Below are 24,968 nucleotides of genomic sequence, written 5' to 3'. Positions count from 1 at the left end.
TAGCTCCACCAGTGTTTACAAACGTGATGATGATGATGATGGAAGGCGACTTACATTTTCCGCATGATGTCCAGCAAAAGGGCACCGTCAGCAAGGTCATTGTATCCGATATCCTCGTCCCCTCCTCTTTCCTCTGCAGTGCACAGCGTCTTTACCTGCGACACAAAAAGATCAACGCTTTACACGGAGGCTTTCGCCACCAATATTATCCACGAGGGTTTTTTTTTTTTGGGTTAGATCGCGTAAATATATAAATGTGTCGTTAAACCCGCCACCACCCGACGCAGCCAATTAGTCAAGGTTTGTCACGTAGACGGAACGTGGCCAATTCGTTACTAGTACAGCACACCGGTGCGTTTGGGACTAGCCGTCGCCTGATGATGCTGGTTGCAATTACCGGTGAAGCGTCGTATTCCAATTGTAAATGTTGTGGGTTTACTCTCCAACACACCGGTGTGCTGAACTCGTAACGAATTTAGAAAAAATCATAGTTCACGATGTTTCGATCGCAACACAAGCAATCATCATCTGGTGAAACTACAGCAAGAAAACTGCTGAAGTAGGCCTACTACAGAAACGTCGTGATCTATTATTATTTTCTCTTCTACCTACGTGACTTTACCGAAAGAACCAAAGAGTATGGATTCCTGCAGTCACGAAAGCTTCAAATCAAGTTTAGTAACGAGTTGGCATGTTCTGTTTACGTGACAAACATTACGAATTGGATGTGTCGGGTGGTGTCGGGTTTAACGACACATTTATATTGACGCGATCTAACCCCAAAAAAACCTCTATTACGGATAAAACAATACATTCACTTAATGTTCCTCTGCATAACGGCTTCCCCGGGCCGCATTAATCATAATCTTTATTTAGACTGCTGGAGGAATCCCATGAGCTATGAAGCTCTTGGTTAACAGATGTCCACTCAAAGTTGCAACGATACAAAATATAGAAAATGGTAAGCAAGTCACTAAAAATATCTAAAATAGATAAAGTATATCAGTTCAAATTGCACAAGTGCACCAATTCCTAAGCGTGGACAAGGCAGCGAAAAAAACGAGCAAACTTAATGTACGGCTGGATGAAGGCTTCAACACGCCGTGTAGGTTATGGGGAGGGGGCCCCGATTCGGCCGTACTGCACCATGCTGGTCAAGCGAGCAGTGGACAAGATGATACTTTCAAGTGTGAAGCTAATACCTGGTTAACCAGGTGACCAAGAGAGTCTCATTTTGCCATGGTTGACACTGGCTCGACCGAAATGACGAAAGCCAACCAGATAAATGACACAGATGAATGAAGCAAATATACATCGGAGTAATAAGTACGGTGTAACGTGAACATTTTTTTTATTTTGTACAATAAAAAATAGCATTGTTAAATCATCAATGCCCCTGGTCCAACGGTTCCAAAACCACATGCTAACGTTGAGGCGATGGTTGGGCATGTGGTTGGAATCGTTGGATCAACGTTGGTCTAACGTTCAACGTTTACTGGCGTGCAGTATTCAATTGAAGCAATGTCCCATCAGGAAACGTAAATTTTTTTTTTATTCTCATCAGGATCCACGGTACAGCCTCCAACTCGTATTATTCACTTCTTCTCATCTCTCTCTGGCGCCTCAATGTTTGTGCTCCGAAGGACCGTTGCTCGAAACGTCACCTATTGTCCATTACTTTCTTTCTAAGACCACACAGTGGAGTTATGTTCTTTTGTTTGTATTATGACTGCAGGTATTGCTGTCTATGCAAACGCGACTCCTTGTAAAAAGGTGTCAGTTTTGTTGCCAGATAGAAGGGTAAAAAACCAATTATCATATTTTTACTGGCAAATGAGGTTCCCATAGTGTAGATGCTTGCCCCGAGCTCTCATACTCTGATGGTGCATTGTCTTTGAGTTGTGCGCCTTTTGGCGTCATCTGGTCCAACCCATGTGAGACTAGGCTCTAAGGAAAGCTGTCTCGGGTGTGGACCAATCAATTTCAAGGACAGTGCATACATCATCAGTGTTATGTTTTTTGTTTGCATTCCGACTGCAGGTATTGTGGTCAATGCAAACATGACTCCTTGTAAAAAAAGGTGTCAGTTTTGTTGCCAGATAAAAAGGGTAAAAAAACAATTATTATTAGTCAACCCATAGTTTACCTGTATTCTTGTACGACGTACAGCCGTTTCAATACGGGCACAAAAACATTTGTCAATTTGTTTGTGTCCATCTCCCTTAAATTTCGATTTAAAGCTTTCGTGACTGCAGGGATTCATTTTCTTGGTTCTTTCGGTAAAGTCACGTAGAAGGGAAGTAATAAAATAATAAAACATAATAAAATAAAATTCTCACGACGTTTCGGCTACAACGCAAGCAGCCGTCTGCAGGTGAAGCGAAAAACGTCGTGAGAATTATTTTATTTTATTATGTTTTATTTTTATTATTTTATTACTTCCCTTCTACGTGACTTTACCGAAAGAACCAAGAAGATGCATCTCCCTTGTGATGGGGCTTTGTAGGATAAACGTTGATATTTACAAGGGCAACGGGGTGACCACTAGGGTCTGAATTGGGTCTGTAATAAGGTCGGGGCACTGATAAGGGGGTGCACGTCTTCGGCGTTTCATTGACGACTTAATCCAAGTGCTGCAGCCGCCGCTTTAATGCAACGCAAGACTTTTGCCCAGGTACAGAGCAAACATTTACTTAAATTTGCACCACAACAAACACAGAGGGAGGAAAAATAGCGGTCACAAACACCCGTTCATCTTCTACGCATACTAACCCAGACGAGGGGAAACAAAAACCCCTACAAAGGGCACGCAGATACACGCATAAGGGGCCGTCCATAAATGACGTCACGCGATTTTGTACGATTTTTGACCCCCCCCCCCCTTCGTCACGCGGCGTCACAAAAAGTCAGACCCCCCCCCCCTCAAATATGACGTCACAAAGCTCTGCCCCCCCCCCCCCCCAAACAAAAAATAAAACATGATTCAAATCGCTTTAAACTATTGTCATTGTAGTGCGTATTTAAAGTGGCCCTGCACTCTGATGTTGTAGGAGAACACATTTATTAAAAAGTCTATTTAATTAAGTAGAACGTGTTGTCTATATTTATTTAAAGTTGCGCATTTTGATGTGACGTCACATTTCTCAACCCCCAGCATTGTCACAAATGTCTGACCCCCCCCCCCCCGCATAGGTGCGTGACGTCATTTATGGACGGCCCCTAACACGTACAAGATATACACACGCACACATACCTACACGAACATGCAGTACCACACAAAGACAAAGATCCCCTCTGTAGCCTCAACAGACTGTAGGGGCAAGTGCTGTTAGCGAGCAGCACCTATGAAGCCCGGCACAGGACACACAATGAGATGGGGTGGCCAGCACCACGCCCGGCCGCCTTTGTCTCCCCAGTGGCACCAGGTACTCATTTGAGGCCGAGTCGACCTAGGGGATGCCCAGGACCGGTTCAGAGATAATCGTCACCGGTGTTGGCCGTGAGCGGTAATCAAACTCGGGTCGCCAGGTTCGTAGCGCTAACCGCTGCACTACCCACAGACACAGAGGCTGGGACGTGTTATAGTTGTTACTTAGTGATACACATGAAGAAGAACCGGTGTGGGGGTGTAGGAGACGGGGAATCAGCAACAACAACAACAGCAGCAACAACAACAGCAGCAGCTACAGCAGGGTCGAGGCCGAAACGTCGGTTTAAAGCCACAACATTCGAGGACAATTCTAGATTTGAAGCTTTCGTGACTGCAACGATTGCTGTATCACTTGATACAGCTATCACAACACTTGATACAGCTATCACAACACTTGATACAGCTATCACAACACTTGATACAGCTATCACAACACTTGATACAGCTATCACAACACTTGATACAGCTATCACAACACTTGATACAGCTATCACAACACTTGATACAGCTATCACAACACTTGATACAGCTATCACAACACTTGATACAGCTATCGTGCTGTGACGGTTCCACCTGAAGACGGAAGCTTGTGTTGCCTCCGAAACGTCGTGATTTTTATTTTATTTTTTATTTTACTTTTATTAATTTAATTTTTTTTACCTACGTGACTTTACCGAAAAAACCCTAAGAATATGAATTCGAGGACAACTCTGGGCCACCCCCTCGTGGGTCCGCAACAGCAAGAAGAAGAAGAAGACGAAGCGAAGCAGCTTCAGCAACAAGCGACTCTTTAAAGTTGAAACACTCAGCACCCCCCGCGCCCTCCACGCCACCCAGAGCCAGCCTCAGGTGACACAATGGACGGAGGACGCCGTTGGAACCGCACAGAGTGGAACAAAGCAGCAGGGAGCAGCAGCAGGAGCAGCAATAGCAACATGAGCAGCAGGAGCAGCAGGAGGGAGCAGCAGCAGGATCAGCAATAGCAACATGAGCAGCAGGAGCAGCAGGAGGGAGCAGCAGCAGGATCAGCAATAGCAACATGAGCAGCAGGAGGGAGCAGCAGCAGGAGGGAGCAGCAGCAGCAACAGCAGCAGGAGCAGCAGCAGGAGCAGAAGCAGCAGGAGCAGCAAAGAGGAGCAGCAGCAGGGAGCAGCAGCAGCAGCAGCAGCAGAAGCAGCAGCAGCAGGAGCAGCAGAAGCAGCAGCAGGAGCAGCAGCAGCAACAACATCATCATCAGCAGCAGCAACATCATCAGCAGCCGCAGCAGCAGCCACAGCAGTAGAAGCAGCAGCAGCAGGAGCAGCAGTAGGAGCAGCAACAGCAGTAGAAGCATCAGCAGCAGCAGTAGCAGCAGCAGCATCAGCAGCAGCAGGAATCATCATCAGCAGCAGCAGTAGAAGCATCATCAGCAGCAGCATCAGCGACGTACCCACGCCACGAGAGCGCCGTCCATGAAGACGCGCGCCGGCTGGCCGTGCCGCAGCATCTCGTCCATTGCCTCGTCTCGACTCCTCCGGACGACGACGATGATGATGATGAGTGGAGTGGGGGGGGGTGCGAGGCAAAGCGAGGCAAGAGGTCGCTAGGCCGATGGGGCCCCCCACCTCCCCACGCTTTATGGCCGATCCACTTTGCCCGTTAAGCTACAGGAGCACATTGTGTGCGTTCGTGTGCGCGTGTCTCTCTCTCTCCTCCTCCTCCTTCTCTCTCTCGATCTCGATCTCTCTCGCCCGCGGTCGTCTTTCTCAGCACAGCGGCCAGAGAGCTTTGCTGAAGCCGGCACGGCCTCGCCACCAAGCGGGTGACGGCCGTGGTGGTGGAGGTGATGGAGATGGTGGAAGCAGCAGCAGCAGCGGTGGTGATGGAGGAGGTGGTGGTGGCAGCTTTTGTGTGTGGCTGAGAGAGAGTGGGAGGGAGGGAGGCAGCTACGAGGAGGAGGAGGAAGGGGGGAGTTAAGGATCTCCGCCCATTTCCCCTTCAAGAGTTGACTTTTGTTTTTTTCTCACACGCAGCGAGTTGGGGGGAGGAGGTGGTGATGATGATGAGGGGAGCGGTGGTGCAGCGGTTAACGCAGCGCTGCGCTACGAACCAAGCGAGCCGAGTTCGATTACCGCTCACGGCTCAACAGCAGTGATGATCATCTCTGGGCCGGTCCTGGGCCTCCTCCCCTAGGTCGACTCGGCCTCAAATGAGTACCCGGTGCGGTGTGTAAACATCGCCACTGGGGGAGACAAAGGCGGCCGGGCGTGGTGCTGGCCACCCACCCCCTCGTGTGCCACAGTGGCAGCCTTCATAGGTGCTCGCTAACAGCACTTGGGGGCCGTCCATAAATGACGTCACGTCCATAAATGACGTCACGCACCTAGGGGGGGTTTGAGAAATGTGACGTCACATCAAAATGCACAACTTTAAATAAATATAGACAACACGTTCTACTTAATTAAATATACTTTTTAATAAATGTTTTCTCCTACAACATCAGAGTGCAGCGCCACATTAAATACGCACTACAATGACAATAGTTTAAAGCGATTTGAAGCATGTGTTTTTTTTGGGGGGGGGGGGCAGAGCTTTGTGACGTCATATTTGAGGGGGGGTCTGACTTTTTGTGACGCCGTGTGACGAAGGGGGGCGGGTGTCAAAAATCGTCCAAAATCGCGTGACGTCATTTATGGACGCCCCCTTACCCCTGTTCTTTATCTATGGGGGGTGGTGAGGGTTGATCTCAACTGCCGTTGATTTTATTTCGAACGTTAGCGGCCTCTAGTGGCTGCAAGGGGTTGGTGGCGTCCAGCCGTGCAGATATCAACTCATTGTGCCCCCCACTCTCAGCCGTTGTTTGTTGTAGAGGGGCTTTCTGGATGTTATTGGTCTTCAAAGTCTCCCCCCCCCTCCCCAAATTTGGAGCAGTTTGGCTGAAGATTCGGCCCATCCTCTGGTAAATGATTAACATTATCGTGCGCTTAAAGTTTAACATTATGTTCTTAGGTTTTTTCGGTAAAGTCACGTAGGTTAAAAAAATTAAAATTAATGAAAATAAAATAAAAATCACGACGTTTCGGAGGCAACACAAGCTTCCGTCTTCAGGTGGAATCGTCACAGCACGATAGCTGTCTCAAGTGTTAAATTCTAGATTTGAAGCTGATACAGCTATCGTGCTGTGATGGTTCCACCTGAAGACGGAAGCTTGTGTTGCCTCCGAAACGTCGTGATTTTTATTTTACTTTTATTAATTAAAATTTTTACCTACCTGACTTTACCGAAAAAACCTAAGAATATGAATCCTTGCAGTCACGAAAGCTTCAAATCTAGAATTTAACATTGTGGTGGGTTTTTTTTTAATAAGCGCACCAATCCGCCACCTGTTTAAATAAAGTGACCATACAGAGCTGGCTGACGGACTAAAATTAATTGAGATGATTTTTTTTCGTCGAGAGGTGTTTTTTTTTTTACAAATTGGAGATATTTCCCACGAACATTAGAAGGGCCATTTCCCAAAACGTCGGCGATTATATACACTGTCAGTTTAACACGAAGGCTTTAGCGACCAATATCTATAACGAAGGGTGTTTTTTTGTGTTAGATCGCGTAAATATGTCGTTAAACCCGCCACCACCCAACATGACAACCCTTAATTCATTGGCTGTCGGATGGTAGCGTGTTTAATGACACATTCATAATTACGCGATCCAACCCAAAAAACCTTATGTATATACATGCCTGTCAATCCCTTATCAGTGCCCTACCTTATCACAGACCAAATCAGACCTTATTGGTCATCCCGTGCCCTGATATATGTCCCATTACAAGGGAAAAACACAAATATACAAAAAAATTACTAAGCAACAATTGCTTTATGTATAAATTTGTATAATTGGTGTCAATGATGCTACTTATCATGGTATGCTGTCTGTGATATTGCATGCTGATGCTGCTGTTTGATTGAACTAAATCTGTCCCACGACTTTTTTTATTTGGCCGTATGAGTTGTTGTATTGCCCGTATTGAAACGGCTGTACGCCGTATGGACATGAAAACTCAATTTCCCTGTACAAGAATACGGGGTAAGGGGCCGTCCATAAATGACGTCACGCGATTTTGGACGATTTTTGACCCCCCCCTCGTCACACGGCGTCACAAAGTCAGACCCCCCCCCCTCAAATAGACGTCATAAAGCTCTGCCCCCATCACCCCCAAAAACCATATTTCCATTTAGAAAATAAAACATGCTTCAAATCGCTTTAAACTATTGTCAATGTAGTGCGTATTTAATGTGGCGCTGCACTCTCATGTTGTAGGAGTGTTGTTATAATAATTCTATATTTATTTAAAGTTGCGCATTTTGATGTGACGTCCCATTTCTCACCCCCCCCCCCCCTAGGTGCGTGACGTCATTTATGGACGGCCCCTTGCTACTACGGACCGGGAACATAGCTCAGGTCCACGTGGAGACTCGTTGAACGGAGAACGTAGACGAAGGTTTCTTCCAGGATGAACAACAACTCTGGTCTCTGCGGCGTGGCTGGCTCCGCCCTCGGCCACGCCCACCTTCCAGAATCCTCGGGAAGGATCTGGATCCCAACCACGTGACCCCCCTAGCCCCCACATGGGGCCCCTTTGTAGACTTAATTGGTCACGTGCCCTCTCAGGTCAACCAGAGTGCCACGGCTTTAGTAACATCATTCCTACGGCCGGCACTCCCACACAGTATCCTATAGGGGCTGACACTGCACGCCAAGCGTGGTGCTATCTAGCGCTGTCAATCAGCCCTCACGGGGCCCCTCTAGGGCCGGTACTACACTCACACCCTCGTGGTATCCGCGATGTCGTTACATCGCACGCCGTGCCTCTCGAGGGCCGGCACTGCATGTTGATGTTACTACACATATGTAGTATGTTAGCCGATGGGTCCTATGGTAATACTGTATGCAGAACTTCTTTCGCACCGTACGTAGCCAACCGTGATAATCGGAGGTGTGAAACATACGTTTTGTATTCGCCTATATTTCCTGATGCTAGTCAATGAGTTATATGCTAGTCTTTAGGTTATGTTCGTCTATAGTCCTGTACCGTACTAGTTTATAGTTTTAATGCTCGTCTAAGGTTCCATGTGAGTCTATGGATCCGATACTTGTCTAACGCTTCACGTTAGTCTACGGGTTCTATGTAAGTCTATGAGCCCCATGCTGGTCTAGAGGTTCTCCAAGTTCTATATTAGTATATGGTTCCTCCATTAGTTCACCAAAATAGGAGGAAAGCAGGCCTTTTGACCTCTAAAGCCACAAATGTCACATTTTTGTTTCACATAAATTGGTAGAAAGGCGGTAATGTGTCTCTCCCACACAATGAAGTTAATAGCACCACTAGCTGCTTTGAGGAAAATGTATTTAATCAACAATAATCCCGCTCACATAAAATACAATATTCAAGCACAAGAGGCTGCTGCTGCAAACAAGAATAGTAAATATCAACAACTTAAGAGGCAGCACATCCTGGGGAAGAAATGTTAAAGAACACCACATTATGAGTTTAATTGAAACTTGAACTGACGCCTGATACACCAAGCGATGTTAGTGGGAATTAACTTATCCGTGACTCCAGCCTCAACGAAATAGATCTGGGTTTCAACCATGAGCAGGATTGCCACCTTAAGAGGTACAAGAATCAGGACAAATCATGACAGGAAGCAGAAAGATCTCTTGAGAGAGCAGCTATCACATGGCTACATTGCTCTATCGTACCCCACTATATGGAACTACTGCAGACTATACCAATCTATGCAACAGTGCATCCGTGATAGCCTTGCGCTATACTAACGGCGCAAAGTGCAAAATGCACTCGTGATTTGATCTCAAAATACCGGCAGAGGGGAGAACTCCTCCATGTAAATGCATCGTCTTGAGTGGTGCATTATCATTCTTGGTTCTTTCGATAAAGTCACGTAGAAGGGAAATAATAGAAAAATAAAAACAATAATGATGATTGCTTGTGTTGCAGTCGAAACGTCGTGAGAATTTTGCTTTTATATTTTATTATTTTATTATTTCCCTTCTACGTGACTTTACCGAAGGAACCAAGAATATGAATCCCTGCAGTCACGAAAGCTTTAAATCAAAATTCGGTGTATTATTGTTACAGGACTCGACTGACATCAGAACTTCAGAATGTCCCACTTTCCCAGGATAGCAGCCAGCTCGACAAGTGGAGATCATACTCACTGGTTCTTTCGTAAAGTCACGTAGTTCGAAATAAAATAAAACAAATCACGACGCTTCGATCGCAACACAAGCGGTTGTCCTGCTGTATCGGTGCCACCTGATGAAGGTCACTTGTGTTGCGATCGAAACGTCGTGATTTGTTTTATTTTATTTCTAACTACGTGACTTTACCGAAAGAACCAAAGAGTATGGATTCCTGCATTCACGAACGCTTCAAATCAAGATGGAAGTGGAGGATCCTGGGAAATCCGGGACAGCTTACAAGACTTTGCAATAATTCTATTCACTGCACGGGTTTTTTTATTTGCACAGCTGTTGCAAACCGTTGAGCCACGCCAATTTTATTGAGTAAATGGACGTTGTTACACCCGTGACGCTTTTGCATGGTTTACATGCAGTCACATTACACGTGGCTTGCCACAACCACAAACTCGTTTCAATAGCTAAAGTAAAAAAAAAAAGAGGTAAAGGTGCAGCCCTGTAAGTGCTTGGTCAACACCACGCTACCGGTGGCTCTCCACTGCTGGGGCTCTAGAGACCCCTCCGATTAAACTGGTCAACAAACAAAAAGCATTTTTTTCTGGCCTGGACTTTTGCAGCTGTTTTAGACTAATTTCAGGGTGCCGATTCCAAATCTGATCTCAGATTTGCTCTATCACATCTCATTTTTATGCTATCGGCATACCCCATTTTCATTGATTTTACCCAACTCTGTCACTTATGATTGCAAGTTGTTGCGAGTCAGTGACTGCTTTAGTGTTAAAATATGGTGCTGTATTTTTAGGATAGTGTGTTAATATCATTTTATGTAGATATCCACGTTTATTTAATATTTTTCTTCTGCAGTTTTTATTGAAAATGCAACATTTTATATCTCAAAAACCCTGATGTGATAGACAAAAACTGATGCCAGATTTGGAATCAGCACCCCAAAATTACCTTACAACTGTTGGAATACCTTATGCCAGAAAAAGTGTGTTGACCAGTGTAATATTTTGCCGAGCCTCCCATGCTCGCCAGACGGCTTGGAAGTGGTGGGGAGTAGGACCCACACTCTACCCCACCACGCGTGATCGGACCAAGTGCTGTGGACCCATTTATACTGACTCGGTGGACAACGGTGGTGGCGATTTAAAAAATAAAAAATAACCCGTAAAAACAAAGTTTTTCACTATAAATCCTTTATATGCGTGGCGGCTAGAGTCCTCTCGTCCTCTGGCTTGAGATGGCTGCCACCTATGGGTCAGATGATTGCATTGCACCATTAAGCAATTGGTAATTAAATATAATATTTTTGTCCTAAAAAGTGTACAATTTTGGAATTTTTTTCACGAACATATTGTCACGCACAACGAGTCTGTGTGGAAAATGTCAGCTCGATTGGATCACGGGAAGTGGGTTAAAAAACGACCGAAAGATTTGCACGGTCCTAAGCAAGCAAGCGAACTTAATATAAAGGATTTAAAAAAAATGGCACCGTTGCTTCAGCTGCCTCGTCGGTAGAGTGAACCGATGAGCTCTGGATGAAAAGTCGAGCGTGATAACAAATCAAGTTACGAACACGAGTCGAGGACTGACACCTGGGCAAATCAGTATGCAACCCGTTCCAAAAACACACAAGTGGGAGGAAGAAAAAAACCACGTGCACCTACGGGTGCGAATAAGATGCACGATACAGGTCACGTGTCAAAGATGCAAAGTGTTTTACCACACGGTGCGACACGTCAGTGGTAGCTTGGGGGAAAAAAAGCGAACAGCAGAGACAGAAAGCAAACTCAAGCAAAATGAAATGGAGCAACTCGGTCTTGTAATTATTAAGGAATTCACACATTGAAGAACATCAATTAAAACCTTTTGATATCATTTCTGTACAAAGTATATAACCCAAGTGACTGAAATAATAAAGAAACCAATGGTGGAGAGAAAAATACCCAGTAATTGTTGCTCAAATTAAGGTGTCAGTTGCGCATAAATTACAAATCTGTATGCATTGACGATTCCCTTCAGACATGTTCTAAGAGTATTACACTATAGTGTAGTGATGCAACAACAGCCATCTGGACTTGCAATACAAATTAATTATAATCGTCGAGTTTATCAATCGACGATCTAACAAGTTGCTGCTCATGTCTCTTACTCTCAAGATAAGAGAATGTATGACGATGTGGAACCGTGAATTAGCACGAATCCAAGTTTCGCTACACCATAAAGTGGCCAGATTGCCCATATGAGGGGGTGATTCAGGGCACTGGGCTGACACCATTGAGATCCGAGGTTAGGAATCCCAGTTTCAGCTACCCATGGTTAAGGAAAATTCCTCAAGTGCAGTGGATTCGTGGTCTCACCCGAGTTTCCCAATGACTGCACAATAACAACCAGTCTGAATTTTTTGTAACTAAATTAAATTGAGCTTCATCCATTGCGTCGGAATGAACATTTCGGTTTGACACGAGATGCACACTCGTTGCAACGGAATAGGTGGTGCGCCCTTGTTGTAGATAAGGCATACTGAAACAAACTTCAGAATAATTTTCCCAATGTAATCTTGCGAGACTGGTCTGTGAAGCGCTCTTAGTCAATTTTTTTTTTAAACATTCTTTTGGGGAAAAAAAATATTTGCTGTAAATAACCAATTACACATCGATTTGTATTTTTTGTCACCACAAGCCTATATTAAGCAACTACCGTTATAAAATATAAACCAATGATGGCTACAAACTAAGGGGTTTTTAGGGGGGTAGAGTTTGTCAAAACCAAGTAATAGCATCCAAGTTAAAAAATATGAAATAAAAAAATGTGCACGCTCCTTATGTAATTTTTTTTATGTTGCAGCTATTACTCGTGCCGTATAAACCCCTACGATTCAGACAGCGCTCCGAAATAAACCTAGCATTAGGTTGCCAATACCTTTTAGAATTCCTTCATGAAATAAACAATTTAAAAGGTTCCACTTAGCAAAATTGTTTCAGCATACTGCATTTCTTAAGAGTAACACATGCCAATAAAATCGGATCACGGTTTGTAAGGAGCTCGCATCAAACGAGTCCTAACTTGCACCATGCCGCGTGAAGGTTCGTATTAACTAAACAAATTTTGAGACGGATCAAGATGCCACCACCACCAATACCGCAGCTCATTGCCAGTGCTTTGTACCCTCGGCCAGATCCCGTAGCTGCTGCGTGGTGACCTCCGACGGTCTGCCCTGACATTATCCCGTCATCGGCTCTTAGCTCTTCTCTTACCCGTTGGTCGTCGAGGAGAGCACTCCACTGCCTCTCACCGGGACTGGATCGTAAGATTTGGAAGAAAATTGTCATGCCCTGCTATTTATAATTTTCTGTCCACCTTTGGCTTTACGTACATGAGAAAAAAAACCCTTCAAAATTACAAAACATCAATGAAATAAAGTACAAACATGCTATTGCATTCACCCACGATGCATATATTTTTTTACATTTTCATATTTTTAGGTTTAAACAATATACTTTTTTTTTCAATCACTTTTTGACATTAATTACCACAAAGCTAAAACAGTGAGGATGTGAACAATGTATTAACCAAAGGTTCCAAAACGGAAGATGTGCAGTATTAGGCGTTTACAGTATCGATGGTGGCGCGTCATTGCATGTGTCCAAGACTGTGAAATGGTAACAAGGCAGCCCATTCAGGCTGGTGTGGGACGTTTCTCCATTGTCGGCTCATTCAGTCTCAGATGCTTTCACCGAAATCTAACGAGCGTAAGAAGCAATGCCACAAGCTGCAATGTTAACATTCAAAGTGTCATGCAGGAATGACAAATTAAAGTTAATGAGCATATGGGTGGTATAAATGTATGCTATATTGTAGTTATCACATAACCTTGGTTATTCAAAGATTAAAAGTAATGTTATAATTCCACATGCTTTGGTTATTCAAAGTATGTTTATTTATAACATATGGCTTTAAATCTTTAATCAAACAACCTCTAATATCAAAGCGCTTTTGAACAATGTATTTTAAGCACTACATAAACGCAAATAATATTCCTTGACATATCTTTGATGGGCGTACTTTAGGATCACATGAAGGGTTTTAAAATTTGGCAAATGTTCCTAAACTGTCAATTGCTGCTTGTTAAATTCAGAAAATTTCCATTGAAAAACTATTATGACATTTTTTTTTACGAGTTGGCCTTGATTTTTTTCTGCTGCTATTGTTTAAAACACAAACAAGAATATCAACGGATGCAAAACATACCTGTCCAGGTATGCACGGCACACACGGTCGGATTCACAACATGCATATGGCCTCAATCTTAATCATTACGTGACAGCCGGTACATGGTTCCAAAAGCCTCAGCAATTTCCACGTGCAGACGAAACCGAGATTTAACGAAAGAATCACGCGAGGCAGCGGACTACAACATGCCCGTACTACGACTCCGTATGCTGTAGGAAGCAATGTCAGACAAGTCAACGCATTCATTGCTCACACCCCTAATTACTACCAGTTTTCTCCACCGCTGACCCCTCAACTCGATGTCGCGTGTGCCGCGCATTCCACAAGCATCACGCACTGCGATTTGTATTGCCAAAATGTGTCGCGGCCAAAACAAAGTGTTAAATGAAGTGAAACCCGCGTGTTATTCGCCACGATGTCCGACATTTCGCTCCCCCCGCATGCGGAGAGATAGGTTGGACATCAGGGTAGCAGACCCAAAAACACAACGCAGGGCCACACGGCACAACTGCGAAAGCCTACGCAGGAGTGAAACCTACACACCAGAGTCTGTGTCTGACCGGCCCGAAATATCCAATTTTATGATGACACGGTTATCAAATGCCCGATTTTATTTTTCAAAAGCCTTCGTTTGCCAGCAGTGGTTGGACACTCACAGGGTTGACGTCAATTTAGTACGAATCAAAAATGTAACCGTGGGATGGTGACGGCTTGGAAAGGGCCTTCATTCAGCAGCTACTTGGGGCAGGGCTGACAATGATGTCGAATAACATTTCCATTTTCCAAAACAGAATGTTTTTTCCTTAACCCAGTTAAGCACGCAACGTTGGGCCAACGTTGAACACGCGGTTAGAAGCGTTCCACCAATGTTGGTCCAATGTTCCAGGTAAGACTGGGAGCTGCCTAATGCCTGTGTGGGGAAATATATCCATTGTTTTCACAGTGGATTTCCTGATCTGTGATCGGATGGAATGTCATGCGTAGCTCAATCTCCTGATTTAATGAAATGTATCTAATTCTAAATACATAAATAACATTTTCATCTTGGTCGTTGAGGAGACTTTTTTTTGACAGATATGCTCCCCGTCTTCACCGACTTGCGCAGACCAGGATGGTGAAGTTTAAACACACCTCTCCCCACAGGCTGCATGGTGTAAGGAGGCGCTCATCTGCTGTGCATCGACAAACAACCTGTACGTACACTCGCGTTCAATTTGTCCACCAATTGGCCAAACTGCGGAATTTAAATCAAAGTGACAGAACAGGAATCACGCGATAAGGATTCTGGAATATTTGAGCCATCGATTCACAATTTGGCATTTCTCCACCACCTGCCCAGCACAATAAATAAGATACCCGCAAAATGTCGCGCATCAAACGAGACGCTCTGAGATCACCGTGAAAAAAGTGTCCATGTTTTCCGTTCCCAGCGGCAGAAACATTGCATCTTGGGGGATAAGTAATCCAATAAGATGTTTTATGTAATTGGGGTTTGGTCCTTAATAGTTAACCGTGAAACGCCTTCCTACGTTTTTGACAATAAGAATATTCTATCAGCAGGTCGCTACGTGGAGCGCAATCTTTCACGATTTTACAGAGGTCATTTGTACAACACAGAACTGCCGGGCATGCCAAAAAGGTCTCAAAGGTGGCAAACACAATGCACGGTGAGGGCACGCGGCGTGACAACCAGAAAAGAAACTGCTCTCAAACAACCATCAACGGTCAAACATTTTGCGATATTTTGGAGAATACATTTCACTTCATTGTCATTCGTCAAAAAAAAGTCCCAAGACATCGTCACTCCGAGACAGAATGCTCCTGAAGCATTAATATTCATAAGGCCATTCAATTACAGTATATATATATATATAGTAGAAACTTACATTTACAATTATTGTTTTGCATTTTTTTTCCTTTCTCATTGCTCCCAGTCACATATAACAAGCACAGTAAGCACAATGTAAACTATAACCCCTGCACAACACAGCGTCAAAAGGGTTAAACATCTTCGGAAAGTAACTTTGTACACCTGTATCAACCATTTATTATTTCTTCCTTTTTTTTTTTTTTATCAGACATGCCTCACCGGTCCATCCCCCTTTTTAATGGGAATCTCACAATCCCTGCCGAGTGGTTCTCGTATTTTGTTTTAAATTGACGACGGCGAGGGACAAGAACATTCTCAGTTTCTGACCAGAATAAATAGTGCGGTGAGTAGTCCTGAAAATCACAACTGTGGTGGAGGCGGAGTTCACATGGAATCCTTCAAGACCTCCTTGAAGTTCTGCAACTCCTTGATGCTGGTCGACACTCTGTTCATCGCGCAAAAAAACAACACAAAACACACGGCAACAAAGGGAGCGGCTTCAAGCGAGTCATTAGGCGGGACACAGCAGCAGCAATTACGCGTCAAAATTGAAAAACCACAATGCTGTTATCGGCTACGGCAGGGGTGGGGGTGGGGAACGTCCGGCCCGCGGGTCGTATAAGGCCCGCAAAATCATTTGGTCTGGCCCTACCAAAGCAACCAACCGCAGGCAGGACTCGAAATTCAATAAATCTAGGAGCAAACCTGGAAAAGCAGTTGCGAGTAGCAACATCATCAATACCAGCTAACATCACACGCCTCACCAAAGAGAAGCGGTTCCAGCCATCACATTAGGGGTGAGTTAATTAAATGTTTGACCAAATATAACGGGCTAATTTTTAAGTTGATAATTTTGTATGGCCCGCGAATGATGTTATAATTATCCAAATGGCCCTTGGCCATTTGACGTTGCTGCGCTAAATCTGCGGGCCTGCTGCATGTGTAGGCATGCGATTTGTCGCAGAGGCATACACTTGCATGCAAAATTGAAACACAGGAGATATCACGCAAATATTTGGCTCCATATTCTTGGTTCTTTCGGTCAAGTCACGTAAAAGAAAGAACCAATAATATGAATCCCTGCAGTCACGAAAGCTTTAAATCGAAATTGATTTGGCTCCAGCAAAGGCACATCTGCCCCTCAGCCTTATCCCTCTTGTGATGCTACAGGGGCATCAAATTAATTATTCATAAATGTTGACGTCACGACGTGAGATTGTTTTTTTTCCATTTGGAACGCTCATAGCGAGAAGTGTACCACATTGTGTCAGAGACCGCAACCCGCCCCCCCTCCCAGAAGAAGATGTCATAGAACTACTTCTGAAGTCACCCCATTATCCTTTCTTTTACCTATACTAGGCCAGCAGGGTCTAAATGCCCTGCATAGTGTTTATCACACAGCAACAAAAACAAAAGAGGTAATCCTCAGAGCTGAAATGGGCCGCATAAAGTGAGTAAATCGAATTCAGTAGGATGTGTGTTTTGATGCAGTAATTTGTAACCAGGCTGAAAACATCAACTTCACAACTCTATTCTGAAGTGCAGGTCAGCAAAGGCCCCGCACCAATTTCATACATGTTTAGGGGTAATGTTCCATGCATTTTTTTGAAAATTAAAATAGCACTTGGGAGTGTAGATTACAGAATAATTAGAGATTTGCGGATCGCCGCCTTCTAAGTGCTCCGAGGTCAAGGCTCATTTTTCCTGGGGTGATCGGGCTTTTTGCCAGTGCAGCTCTCAAGCTTTGGAAGGCTTTGTCTTTGCTGATGAGACAATCGGAGTCGTTAGATATATCTATCTTGAAAGCTCACCTCTTTAAACTGGCCCTTACCCCCTTAGTTCTGGCCGTTACCCTGTTGGTTCTGTTTATTTCCTGATTTACATACACGGGGTGCGCATTGGGATCTACGGATGAAATGCGCCTTTACACATACACATCTGACAACCTACACGGTAAAAGGGAAATTGAGTTCATTCTAGACTTGAAGCTTTCGTGACTGCAAGGAATCATATTCTTAGGTGTTTTCCGGTAAAGTCACGTAGGTAAAACATCAAAATTAATAAAATAATAAAATAAAAATAAAGATCACGACGATGTTGCCTCCGAAACGTCGTGATCTTTATTTTTATTTTATTATTTTATTAATTTTGATGTTTTACCTACGTGACTTTACCGAAAACACCTAAAAATTTAGTTCAGTTCCATACGGCATAGAGCCGTTTCAATACGGGCAAAAAACGTGATTTTTGTCTATTTCTTTGTGTTTCTCCCTTGTGATGGGGCTTTGTAGGATGAACGTTGAGAATTACAAGGGGTGACCAATAAGGTCTGAATTGATCTGTAATAAGATAGGCATTGATAAGGGGTTGACAGGTATGCTTACAAATGTGAATTATTATTAACTGGGTACTAAAGTGTAGAGAGCTGACAATCCCAGCTTAGACGCCATGGAGAGGACAAGAAAATATCACATTCAACTTTTATTTTTCACTTAGTTTGTCACTATAAGGCAGAGGTCGCAACCGGGTACCCGATACCCGTACCCTACCCGATACCCGGCTACCCGTACCCAGCCGGGTACGGGTACCCGTTTGCGACCCTGGTGCGGCCGGGTACGGGTAAGGAATCAAAACCCATTTGCGACCTCTGCTATAAGGGCCTCTTGCAGTAATACAAGTGACTGAACGTGATAAAAGAAAACCGGTATTGCCAGGTCAAAAATGCTCCCCTCCAGTACCCGCTTAGTGCGGCTGAAAGATGCTTTGCAGCGATGGATAAATATAATTTTTCTGGGCCTTTGATGAAAGCAGCTACGGGATACGTGAAGCCGATGGCCCATAAAAATTAAGCGGCGGGCCTGTGTCTGGCCCATAGGCCGTAGGCTCCCCTTCTCTCCTGCTGCAGGATTAGGATCACGCTGGGAGGAAGCTGGAAGTGCAGGCCTCACCGCCCAAACGCGTTGATGAGAGCGACGATCTCTTGTCGAGTCAGCTGGAAGGGAGGGTAGGGCCCCTGCTTCGGCAGCTTCCGTATCTCCCTCTCCGAGAACAGGATCTTCAGCGCCGTGCCCAACCCTTGCGTCTGTCGGACAGCCGAGAAAGAACAAAGCAATTACATTTGTATATTTTTTAGTGTTATTATTACGCGTGTGCACGTGTGAACTTTTTTCCCACCGTACGCAACCAACCGTGCTAATCGGAGGTGCGATCAGGCTTGCTTACCAATACTGCTACACACAGCCTCACGACTCTTGTTAAGGAGGGACCTGCATGTTTTCGCTCTCGGGGGCGATAACCGCGATGCAGATTCCATTTGAGTAACTTCTATTATTATTTATAGCCATTCTGTCAAATGCACAGCTCGATAAAGGTATTATAACAAACCTATTGTACATGCTTGACATGCTCTGTCTGTACGGCAACACTCTTCGTTCTGTTTCAAGGTCTCCAGGATAAAAGCGCTGCTAAGCAAGCACATATCAAGGTTGGAGGATCGTACAAACCACCCAACTAAGAAGATTTACCTGCAGCTTTCCCCATAAGCGACACTTGTCGCAGCCGACGCAGTCCATGATCCGCGAGATGTTCTTGAAGTGCAACCGGAACTCCTCCTACAGACGGGGCAGAGACAAGATAAACATCACCACCGCGAGCAAGCGGCAGCCGCTGCCATACTGTCGCGGAAGTGTGCGCGGCAACGTGTCCACTTCAATTGCCATCCACGTGTACGCATGTTGTATTTTTTTCGCGGCCGTACGTGGCCAACCGTGCTAATCGTAAGTCTGGGGGGGGGAAGGACAATAAACTAAATACAAAAAGCAGTTCGAAATAAATGAGTTTTCAAGCTAGATTTAAATGTGCATCGCTCCAGTGGTTTGCTAATGTCGGAAGAGCATTCCAGACGGGGGCAGAAGCGCATCTGAAAGCGCACGATGCGGTGAACGTCTTTTGTTCGATGGCCAGCCAAAAGCCGCTGCGAGGATGACCAGAGTTCCAGTGATGGTTTATGCTCCTTCACGAGATCAGCAAGGTATTGTGGTTCGTTTGTGGAAAGCACTTTGTGTGTGTAATGAGTGCGAAGACTCTGTCTAAAACATCATGTTGACTGCTCCCCACCCACTCCCTTTTTCTCTCCATCTGGTATCACGATCATCGTCACCATGAGCCACGACATAGATGTTTAATGTTTCGCTCCACCACCCTTGGTGTCTTTCCACCACAACCCCCCCTGCTGCCACCACACAGTATTATCATCATGAGCCATGATCTACGCACTGCTGGATGAAGGCAAGCACGCTTGCTGCCAGTAGGTGGCCCTATGCTGCAATGTGGTCCGACCTGGGTAACTTTCCATCCACATCACGGACTCGTAACACGCTCACGTTGAAAATGGCTCCCCGATTCCTATGACCAGTGCATTGACTTTGGCAGGCAACCTACATAAGAGCTGTAGACGAACTGAATCCATATATTGAAGGGTATGTGTGTGTGTAGGGGGGAGCGGTAGAGTGGTTAGAACGCTGCGCTATGAAGCCGGCGGCCTGGGTTCGATTCCCGCTCGCGACCAACACCAGTGACGATTATCTGAACTAGTGCTGGGCTTCCCCTAGGTAGACTCAGTCTCAAATGAGTACCTCTTGTGGTATGTAAACATCAGTGTTCTTGGTTCTTTCGGTAAAGTCACGTAAAAGGGAAATAATACAATAATAAAATATTAAACAAAAAAAATTATCACGTTTCCACTGCAACACAAGCAATCGTCATCAGGTGTGAAATCCACAGCAAGATTTCACACCTGATGATGATTGCTTGTGTTGCAGTCGAAACGTCGTGAGAATTGTTATTGTTTAATATTTTTATTATTTTATTATTTCCCTTCTATGTGACTTTACCAAAAGAACCAAGAATATGAATCCCTGCAGTCACGAACGCTTTAAATCAAAATTTATCACCACAGTGGTGTCGGCCACCCACCCCCTCGTGTGCCGTTCCCGGTGATCGATAACAGCACTTGCCCAAACCGTCTGTGTAGGCTATACGGGGGAATTTCGTCTTTGTTTTGTGCAGGATCGTGCATTACGATCTCGAATTTAATCACGGAAAATATTGCTCCAAAACCGCAAATGCGGAAAGATGAACGTCAATGCCTCACCTTGAGTAATTGCGCCTCCTTCTCGTTACCGGAAAACATCGCGGTCTCGTCAAAATGCATCGGGAACTCCCTGGTTAAAACAGAAACATTGGAATTGAATGATGAGTAAGACCAGAAATCAGCAAATATATGTTCTCGCAGTGGTATATAAAACTTGAGCAGATTGGCGAGATACTTCGGGAGCCAGTCCATTCAAGGGCTTAAAGGTGAGAAGCAGAATTTTGAAGTCGACTGCTGTACTTTACAGGGAGCCAGTGTAGGGACGAAAAAAACGGGAGTAAAAAAGTTATATTTAAAAAAAAACTTTTTTTTAAAAACACGCTTTAATGAAATGTACCCTACTAGTAATGGAAGAACTCCACGACTCCAGGAAGTGGCCCCGAAGCTTGCCATGACGTCAATTTACCGTGGACAATTAGACCCAAGCCGAAACATTATAAAAAAAATGTTTAAAAATATTTTTTAATGATAGAATATAGTATTGTCATCAGTATGACATAAGCATACCAATTGTGCAGTTGATACCACATTGGGAAGTGGGTAAAAATTAAGTTACAAGATTTGAGGATACAACGACAACAACAACAGAGTGAGTTAAATAAAAGCGCATAAAAAAAAAAGGAACCCGTGCTTCCGCGAGCCACGCTGACACGGACCGCGGTACGGCCGCGGATGGCGCAAGCGGGGAAAAAAAAAACCCAGAATAATTTGGAAGCCTCCGTACTCACTTGGCGAGCTGTAGGATCTGCAGCAGCAGCTCCTTGGTCTGGTGGTCCTCTTTAGCGTTGCCCGTGTACAGGTTGCTGCTGGGCCGCAGGAAGAAGGGTGCCACTTTGGAGATGGCACGCAGCTCGATGAGGTAGAGGAAGTAGAGGTTGCGCAGCCAGCGCGTGCCCTGGCCCCTTGTCGTCGACGGGTCGAAGCGCTTGCGGAACTCATTGACGTTGGGCGCCCAGTGGGCCTTGCTGTAGCCGTCTGCCGGGAGAGGATTCAAGACAAAATGACGGTCTGCGAGCTCCCGGTAGCGACGGACGTTTCACCGGTGGGGCCACCAACCCGACAGGTGTGCGGCGGCAGCTTTAGCGGCTTCCCATTTCGTAAATGTGGCTGATAATAGCGATGTGTGCGCGATGACCGTTTGAAATGAGCGCGCAGTCAAATCTTTTACTCCTACAGACCGTATAAACACGTGGCCACCACTAAGATTTTGCTACACTAGCTGGTACCGATTTCTGCTGTGGCACGTGGACTAAAAACAGGTTCTTATTAAACCCTTTATATTAAGTTCGCTTGCTTGCTTGCTTGTGTACTTGCTTGCTTACGACCGTGCAAATCTTTCGGTCGTTTTTCAACCCACTTCCCGTGATCCAATCGAGCTGACATTTTCCACACAGACTCGTTGTGCGTGACAATTAATTTTCGTGAAATTTTTTGTTGCAAAATTTTACACTGTTTAGGGAAATTTTTTAAAATATTTAATTACCAATTGCTTAATGCTGGCAGACAATCATCTGACCCATAGGTGGCAGCCATCTCAAGCCAGAGGACGAGAGGACTCTAGCCGCCACGCATATAAAGGATTTATAGTGAAAAACTTTGTTTTTACGGGTAATTTTTTTTTGTAACTATATATACTTAACAAGAGCCCGTAACAAAGCACGAGCGCTAGGGGAAAGGGGTGCAATTATTTCACGGACAAGCCCGCGGCCAGGTGCCCACGGGTGTGAGCACAGGGAAGAGCGATTGGGGCTCACTGCCCCCCTACTCGCATAGGGGGAAACGACTGGAAACGTGGTATTTTTAGGGGAGGAGAGGGAAGGTGGGAGGGGTGCAGATGTTATTTTTCTAGTTTCAAAGTGGTGATGCTCTCTCTCTCTCTGTGTTGGTGTGAGGAGCGCCCTATTTTCACCTCCTCTCCCCAATACGATCAGGTCGGCCAATCGGTGAATTCACTCCATCTTTGTACGAGCACGTATAGACAATTACCGTGCTTGTATCGGTCTGCGCCGTCAGTCAGGCTCGTTACTCACGTCTCGTCGTAGTCAGTCACGTCGGTCTCTAGCTGGCAGTCCTCACGCTTGAAGTAATTTGTCTACTCTGTCATTAATTCGAGATTTGAAGCTTTCGTGACTGCAAGGATTCATATTCTTAGGTGTTTTCGGTAAAGTTACGTAGGTAAAACATTAAAATTAAGGTAAAATAAAATAAAAACGTCGTGATTTTTATTTTATTTTACTTTTATTAATTTTAATGTTTTACCTACGTGACTTTACCGAAAACACATAAGAATATACTCTGTCATTGTTGACTAAATATTATTTTTTTACTAATTTCATTCACAAAATTAACACCGTGCCATAGGCATCAAATGGAATGTGTTTTGTCATGAACGATGCCAGCTCCGTCATCTGGGTGGTGGTGGTGGCTATGCTGCTGCAGGTGGCTTGTCATCCGGCGCTTTGTATTCATGTAGAACTTCTTTCACACCATACGTAGCCAGCCGAGCCAATCGAAGGTGCGATTAGCACGGTTGGTCAACCCTCGCTGCTGCCTGTGGGAGCAGCAGCGAGGGTTGGTGAATCGCACCAATGTTGTGAAGCTCCCTTCCCGTGGGCATCGGGGGGCCATACCCTGGCTGGCCAGGCCAAGCCAGTACAGCAAGTAGGAATTCCACCCGTTACATCTGTAGGACATGGAGTGTTGTCCCCTCGCACGCATGGATTTTCACCATGTCCTCCGGTTTCCTCCAACGATAACCTACTTCACGTATAGAGGATCACAGAGCTTGGGGTGGAACTTGGCACCTGCTCAACACGTGGCTACTGCCTTACCCACTTGCGTGCGATTCCAGAGTTGTTCTCACCCTTCGAGAGCGAGCGAACACCGTGTGCGGCGCGTGACAAGTCTAAGTTATTGATAATTTATATTTGTAGCTGACTAAAGCGTATGGTGATAACGACGGGTGAAAATAAATTACCTTCCACGAGGTACTGGGCAGACAAGTGAATGTTGATACTTGAATGGAGACCCGAGATGAGACGGTAGAACACCCTCTTCTCTAGACACAGACCTATGAACCACAGCAAATCCATCATGAGCGTGCAACGGAGGCCGTTTCAGCAGCAGCGGAAAGCAGGTTGGAAAACGCAGGAAGTTGGGCAGAGGTCTGCAAACTTTACGCGCAGATTCGAATTTTTAGTCGGGTCCTAGACGATCATACCAATAAAACCTCTGCCTAATTTCCGCCCTCCCGACTTCGACTTTAGCAATTAGCTGAAACAAATAACAACATTAACAAGGAGCAAACGATATTCCAAAATAGTTCCATTTTGCATTTGGATACAAAAATAATCGCAACACAAACGCCTACTCTTGCAACCGTTGTCATACGATCCCAAGCCTCCGGAAACAATGACGTAGTTGCAGCCAAGGAGCAGAACTCGTCCAACAGGACTTACACCGAGATGGAGCGATAAAATCAGCTCATGCACAGGTGCTAGGCGATTACTTCTCAGAATCGCGAAAAGTCGCAACGCCTTCAGAATGCCTTCATCCAGCAGTGGATTAAGAATATCTCATGATGATGATCAACTTTCATTATAAGCTACCAGATGGTGGGAACCAATTCATGTTCATAAAATGTACTCCGTAAAGGGTAGGCTTATAGGACTTATCAATGGGCTGCCCACACACTCAGGTTATATTTGCCATATGTTGTGATTATATCTTGCCATAAGGAACCCTCAAAGTGTAAATATCCACTAGGCCAACAGCCATTGCATATAACCTATCAGCAAAGAAGGCATGGGGGGTGGGGGTTTGTGGCAACAGCTGCTCTTTACACAGGGGATTGTCTCCAATGACTTCCATTTACCGGCCAGGTGATCAAACAAGTTGCTTGCGCCATCAACCCACACTGCTCCTGCCAACAGCGTGGACCTTGTATAAAACCACCACTCGAGATTGCAAGTAGCAAGTCACGCACACTGCCCAACTGGAATCTACACGGGAAATCATCGACCCCTTCCGTGAAAAATTGGCCGGACCCTCCTGTGTAAGAGTGATAAGACGTTGAGTAGA

At 45.0% G+C, this 24,968-nt stretch overlaps 2 protein-coding genes across 6 annotated transcripts in view; both read right to left on the bottom strand.

Moving 5' to 3' along the window:
- LOC133356221 (protein Daple-like) overlaps positions 1-5,317 on the bottom strand; it is a 54,843-nt gene extending 49,526 nt beyond the window's left edge. The window contains exons 1-2 of the mRNA XM_061573597.1: positions 4,860-5,317; positions 55-155 (exon numbers count right to left, since the gene is read on the bottom strand). Of these exons, the coding sequence (XP_061429581.1) occupies positions 55-155; positions 4,860-4,925 (167 nt within the window). The 5' untranslated portion in view covers positions 4,926-5,317. The remainder of the gene's footprint in view (positions 1-54; positions 156-4,859) is intronic.
- Positions 5,318-8,798: 3,481 nt separating this feature from the next.
- ERO1B (endoplasmic reticulum oxidoreductase 1 beta) overlaps positions 8,799-24,968 on the bottom strand; it is a 48,360-nt gene continuing 32,190 nt past the window's right edge. For all 5 annotated transcript variants that reach the window (XM_061573628.1, XM_061573629.1, XM_061573630.1 and 2 more), the window contains 6 exons: positions 23,866-23,958; positions 21,617-21,863; positions 20,889-20,958; positions 19,261-19,347; positions 18,685-18,818; positions 8,799-16,181 (listed from right to left, as the gene is read on the bottom strand). In XM_061573628.1, the coding sequence (XP_061429612.1) occupies positions 16,121-16,181; positions 18,685-18,818; positions 19,261-19,347; positions 20,889-20,958; positions 21,617-21,863; positions 23,866-23,958 (692 nt within the window). In that variant the 3' untranslated portion in view covers positions 8,799-16,120. The remainder of the gene's footprint in view (positions 16,182-18,684; positions 18,819-19,260; positions 19,348-20,888; positions 20,959-21,616; positions 21,864-23,865; positions 23,959-24,968) is intronic.

The sequence above is a fragment of the Lethenteron reissneri genome, chromosome 53, assembly GCF_015708825.2.
Source record: "Lethenteron reissneri isolate LAM-NWPU_2019-01 chromosome 53, ASM1570882v1, whole genome shotgun sequence".
Taxonomy (NCBI): Eukaryota; Metazoa; Chordata; class Hyperoartia; order Petromyzontiformes; family Petromyzontidae; genus Lethenteron; species Lethenteron reissneri.
The sequence above is the reverse complement of the archived record's forward strand: the minus strand, read 5'-3'. Positions and strand labels throughout refer to the sequence as shown.